The 6,527-nt window shown below is 31.4% G+C and overlaps 1 protein-coding gene across 1 annotated transcript; it reads right to left on the minus strand.

Moving 5' to 3' along the window:
• Positions 1 to 837: 837 nt before the first annotated feature.
• Positions 838 to 6,101, minus strand: LOC127714440 (toll-like receptor 13). The gene is made up of 2 exons (XM_052220495.1): positions 6,061 to 6,101; positions 838 to 4,248 (listed from the first exon to the last, which is right to left on the minus strand). Exon 2 carries the CDS (start codon positions 4,224 to 4,226, stop codon positions 2,079 to 2,081), a length of 2,148 nt encoding a protein of 715 aa, XP_052076455.1. The 5' UTR covers positions 4,227 to 4,248; positions 6,061 to 6,101; the 3' UTR covers positions 838 to 2,078.
• Positions 6,102 to 6,527: the final 426 nt, after the last annotated feature.

Below are 6,527 nucleotides of genomic sequence, written 5' to 3' on the forward strand. Positions count from 1 at the left end.
ATATAGTATTATCTTGTTAATATACATGTAAACACTTTTATTTTGAATTTTAAAAAAGTTGATTAATAACGTAGGTCTTTCAAACATCGATACATTAAAAAGAAGACGCTGTGGGGTACACAAATACAATATATAAGACCGCAACACAAAACACAAAAAGCCAAAAGCCTTCCATATGTCAACAAACTATCTTCAACAATAAACATGTACTTACCTATACAAAGTTTCAAGATCTAAATCCAACCGAGTTATAAACATTCGTACATAAATTTTATTCAGGGTTGGGCTCCAGCTAACATGTTCAACCCAGCCACATTCTAGGTGTGCCTGTCCCAAGTACGGAGCCTGTCATTCAGTGGTTGACGTCTGTTGTTGTGTTACATATTTGATTTATGTTTATTATTTTGTACATAAATTAGGCCGTTAGTTTTCTCGTTTGAATTGTTTTACATTTTTCATTTCAGGACCTTTTATAGCTGACTATGCGGTATGGGCTTTGCTCATTGTTGAAGGCCGTACGGTGATCTATAGTTGTTAATTTTTGTGTCATTTTTTGGTCTCTTGTGAAGAGTTGTCTCATTGGCAATCATACCACATCTTCTTTTTTTATATTAACAGAAACTATCAAAGACCTGACACTAATACCAAATTAACAAATCACGAAACAACATTAAGATATATATAAAAAAAACAATCACAGATACTGTTTCTGACTTGCGAGAAGCACACGAAAAATGAACATGTGGCGGGGTAAAACTATGTTTTTATTTATATAGATCGAACAACCCCCTCTCATTTTCTGAATATTGATCAGTTGGAAAACAAAAGATACACGGATAAATGTTATACAATTATAATGAAAATCAATACAGGAAACAAACTTTGCTCTTTATCTATACGATACCGGTATAACAGACAATAAAACACAAAGTATAAACACAAAATCAATAAATAATAGCATATATATCAAAGAATGCTCATAGTTTCGGAAACATGCTTATTGTTTCTTCAATTTTCAAAGCTTTCTAATATTTTACCTTTATAGTAAGTTTAACCTCATAGAAATCAGGTATATTCTAAATTGTACATGTATTGCCTTACTATAGCAACTAATGTTTAAAGTCTTGTAGTAAAAAACAACCGTTATGAGTACAACTACTACTAAAATAATCCCTGGTTTCATGGAAATCTTTAACATGTTTAATAAGTACACTATGAATTGCATTAGTTCTCAATTTTTAGTGCAAAATCATAGCCGAGTAAATTTTGGTTTAAAATTGTCTAAATATATTCTTTTCACCAAAATTTTCATTTTGCAAATTTGTTAGTTAGTTCACACAAACAATGACACCAAAAGCACTATTTTTTGTCAGAGTATTGCTAGTTCTATGTTCTTAATCGCAGTGAGTGAATTGGTGGTCTGACACCTACACCGTAATATCCGTTAAGCTGCGCCTCGGGGTTTATTTCATACCGAAATTTCGTAAACAGTACTCGTGATGGTTGACAGAATCTTATTCAATGCCAACAATTATTTTTTCCCGAATTCAAATGTTAAATTTAAATGAAACATTGTAGTTTTATTTTAAACTGTAAAAAAAATCAATGAGTTGGTATTTAGCCTACAAAATACCAGACTCAATACTGAATGACAACAGTATAATTATAAACTGTATCAATTAAATAATTATGTGAAAAACACGAACTTAAAAATTAGTTGCAAAGCTTGCTGTCAACCGTATTTTACTATTTGTGGAATTCTACTTTTTAATACTTCTATCAAATTCTATTAACATCCTGAACATTGTGAAATCATACTTTAACCATAAAACCCTACATTTGTTTAAAAATCTAGTAAACGTTTTGAGCAATTTATGATACAATTTTCCCTGGATAAACTGTTTTACAAAAAACAATATTACGTTCATTGAAATCTGACAAGTCACTGCAAACATCCGAATATTGAATAATTTAGAAAATGTACACTGCTTTAAGGAGTCAACGGAACATCACATTCAAGGAAATGGCAATCACCAACATAATAGGAAAATTGAGTCCTCACATTTTCCATATACATTTTAGATGGCCATGGGTGGAACACTTAGTGGTCTTCTAAGAGTATTTAACACTGCCTGCCAAAACAAGGCTTCCCCTATGCCTTTCTTATAGCGTAGGTACGGTGTTGTATGTAACAAGGACCTTATACCACTGGTCATATGATATGCATCAATCGCCTTCAGCATGATTAGAACACATGCATCTTTTCCTTGCCGACGTCTTCTTTCTTGAACATAATCACATTCCCATTGGCACCAATCGCTTCTAGCAAAATCATTACTCATTATGATCACAACTTTCCACGATTTGTTCATATACTTGTCTATATTTTCTGTAATTGGGACACCTAGATCAAATTCACGATGATGAACACATAACTTAATTTGTTCATTTTCCAGTCGTTTGATGAACTCATTATGAACCCATTCCCTATCAGCATCGCAGTACACTACAAATGCATGGAATTCAAAATCATCACTATTGTTTAGACGTAAATATCCCTGTTTACGAAGTCGATGCAGTCTCATAATATAGCAATAGTTCTTTATATAGGTGTGACATTTGTAAGCTACTAATATTACAATTATTACCGTCATTGCAAATGAAGACAAAATTATTGCGATTACTATAATCGGATTAGTTGGTTCGCAACTCTCTGGCGTTGGGTTGTATTTAATAACTAAACGACCTCGCATTTCAGCAGGAAAATTACATATGTACCCTCGTGGAAAATCTAAAGACAAGTTTACTTTTGTTGTTCGAACCCAGTTTCGAAACCACATGAGGTCACATGTACAAGTAAATGGATTCTTTGCAAGGTCCAATTTTTCTAGTTGGTGCAAAATGTTTTTAGATAAAGATGATTTGTTCAGTGCATGTATCAAATTACTTCTGAAGTTTATATACTTTATGCTGCGCATATTATCAAAAGTTTCTGTCGGCCAAGAATTTATATAATTTCCTTGAAGAATTATTTTCTCTAAGGATGTCAAATTTCTAAAAAAGGTAGGATGAAGTTCTTTTAAACCGACCGATTGTAGAATCAAATATTTCAACTCATCCAAATGACCAAACATCAGACCCAGTGTATTCTTGTCAGACGGAAGATAGTTATTCGTTAAATCTAAAAATTGTAATGACGGCGAGTGTTTAAATATTTGTTCTGCATTAAACCTAGAATTATTGTTATTAGTCTTGTCGAATCGGAAATTGTTGTATCCAAAATGTATACTGATCAACGACGTGCTGTTGAAAGCTGTAGGCTCTATTGATTTCAGCTGATAATTAAGTTGAAAGAAAACATGTTTTAATTGAGGTAGTTCTGAAAAGGTATTATTCCTTAAAACCATTAACCTATTGGCATGTAGACTTATGTTCTGCAATGATGGCATACAGCTGAAACATTTTGGATATAAATAACGTATAGCATTGCCGTTCAAAATCAGATTTCGAAGCTTCGGAACTTTGCTTTTGTTCATTGGATCACAAAAAGTTGGAATGCGAACGAAATCATTCCTTGAGAGATCAAGTTTTTCAACCAATAATTTCACATTATCCTCAAGAATTAAATATATGATATTATTTTCTGATAGGTTGATCGTTTTTAGGTTTTTTAATTCAGTATACCAATTAGAAAACACGAATGTAGCCAGCTGATTTTCTTCAAGCGATATGGAAGTCAATTGTCGTAGGCTGTTTGCCTTAAAAATATTAAAGGGAATATCTTTCCAATAGTTGCTAAACAAATGAATTCGCTTGAGATGTGTTGTATTTACGAAGACCAATGCACTACACAAACTAGTAACATTCAACTGTTTTTCATCTGAAATTGTCAGTGATTTTAAAGAAACAAAATCCACAAAGACGTCATTTTCAACATCTTTTATAGAATTTCCGATCAATTGGAATTCTTGGATATCATTTTTAGTAATATTTGATAAAAACCATCTAGAAATATTGACATCACTGAAATTGTTATGGCTTAATTCTAATTTTTTAACAAATTTTGGGACGTGTGGAACATAATCGAGTCCTGTACAAATCGCACTTTGCTGTTTCTTGTTACACGTACAGTGCGGTTTGAAACAAAAGTTTTCTGTTTTGTGAATTCGTGTATTCACTGTCTGCAGAACTGATCCAAACAAACACATCAAATGAATTTGCCTCATGTTCACGTGTTCTCATAACAATCTGAAAACAAACATGTTCATAAATATCTGTACCAATTGATATCTAAAGTATGTTAAGCTGTTGCCATCAAATCAAAGGCAAAAAAGATTTTACAAAGTAAGAAAACAATCACACACATCATAGTATATTAGTAATTCATTAGAAACCTAGTGCCCTGTGCGCGCAGCTATTCCACATGTACCTGAAATAACTGAACAAATTGTTTTTGAAATGAATAATTGATGAAAGTGCCAAGACGGAACTGGACTAAACATTAGTAGATGGTATGTGATTTTATAGAATTTTGTATGCATTTATGACTAGTTGAACTGCATTTGAAAATCGAAAAAATTTGGGCGATTTATACATTTACTCCCAGAGAAATAAAATCCTTTTTTTTTTATTTATGCATAAATAAATAGAATGCACGTAAAAATACGATAGATATTCTATAATTGCACTTTCAACTGCAATTTCACGAACAATTAGCGAAATAATCTTGTTTGAAAACTACATTTATTGAATATTTTCGTTTAAATAATGATTCACATTATAAGGTAATTGAATTTATTTATTGGTATACATCATGGAGTGAAAAATAAAGTTAAAATAGCAGTATAGGATTAACATGAAGACGATATAAAATAAGTTTTCTTTTATTATTTATATTTATGCATCACTGACATTTAAATAATTTAGAAGACAAAATAATGCCAGTGATCAAAGAAGATAGTATTTTCACTTATTTTTTATATAGATTATGAATAAACGGAGATAAAACGAAGCACCGTCTTACTGCGTTTATGTATCCCAACTTGTTTGCTATGCCCGTGTCTGTAGCGGCGTTTCTGATTTCAATGATTAACCCCACCACATTATGTATGTGACTGTCCCAAGTCTGGAGCCTGAAAATATACTGTTATTCCCATATGTCGTTTGTTGCTGTATATAATATTTTTCATTGGTTTGTACATAAATCAGGCCGTTAATTTCTTGTGTGAAATAATTTACATACATCATTCGGGGTCCTTTTATAGCTTACTATGCAATATGGGTTTTGCTCATTGTCAAAGGCTGTACGATGATCTATAGTTGTTAACGTTTACGTTATTTAGTCTAGTAGAGAGTTGTCTCATTGGCAATAATACATCTTTGTATTTTTATATTGACAATGCATAATTTTAACGTGTGCAAAATGAATTGTTCATTTATATATATATATTGTCTTCAAGTGAGAATTCTCAGAACTTGTTTTTTAAATATTTCTCAAATAATATTCATGTTACTGAAAATGTGCGGTTTTCACAATATAACACAGATAAATAATTAAAATCGGCAGCAAAAGTTCGTGGTTTTTTTTTGTTAGCTGTACACATGGTCCCGTTTTTTTTTATAATTTTATATATATAACACATTTTCCGTAACTATGAACTGATTTTGGAGACTGGTCGAGGTAAAAGGTTTTCCTACCTTAAATCAAATGTTTGTATCGAGTACAGAGACTACCAGCGGTCTGAATCAAACCCCTTTTCCCGTGATAAGAACAATGCCAAATTATTAGGGCAATTTGTTGATGCAGAGATCGTCTTCTTATCATAATCAAATTCTGGTAACCCAATTAATTAATTGTTGTTTATTTGACATCCAATGACACAAACGCATTGCTGTTACAGCTTTCGTGAAAATAGCCAAAGAAATTACTGATTGATTTATGCCCTAAGCATCACAGAGAATGTGGAAAATCTTTTGATAATATTACAAAAAGATATTTTTACAACTAACAACTTAGATGGTTGTTTTTTTCTGATATGATAAAAAGTTGAAAATACGTACGGTTGGTTCTTAATATAACGTTCCTCTTTTTATCTGTTAAAAACTGAAATCAAAACTGAATAGTGTTCTGACGAATTCACGGACTTAATATACATTTTAACTAAAGGCAATAGGAAATAAAAAAAAACGCTTAAAATTTAGAGAAATACTTCCTCATTTAAATGATATAACATTTGTTTAAAAATAAAACACTTATAACTTTTTGTGAAAGATAGAAAACGATTGATTTGTTGATCACTTTTTTTTCATTAAATCAACAGATTTCCTGTAAATGCCCATTCTTAAAATGTTAAAATTATTCGAAACACTCGGGTTTTTCCACCACCAAGAGTTTATTATATATGGCCTCATTCAAAACTTTTTTAATTGTTTGGTTTTCAATACATTCAATACATTCATCTACAAAATTGATTCGACCATTCAATTGTCACAGTTTTGATTCTAGAACCACTGTTGGGCCTTCGGTA

Source organism: Mytilus californianus, unplaced genomic scaffold, assembly GCF_021869535.1.
Source record: "Mytilus californianus isolate M0D057914Y unplaced genomic scaffold, xbMytCali1.0.p SCAF_9, whole genome shotgun sequence".
Taxonomy (NCBI): domain Eukaryota; kingdom Metazoa; phylum Mollusca; class Bivalvia; order Mytilida; family Mytilidae; genus Mytilus; species Mytilus californianus.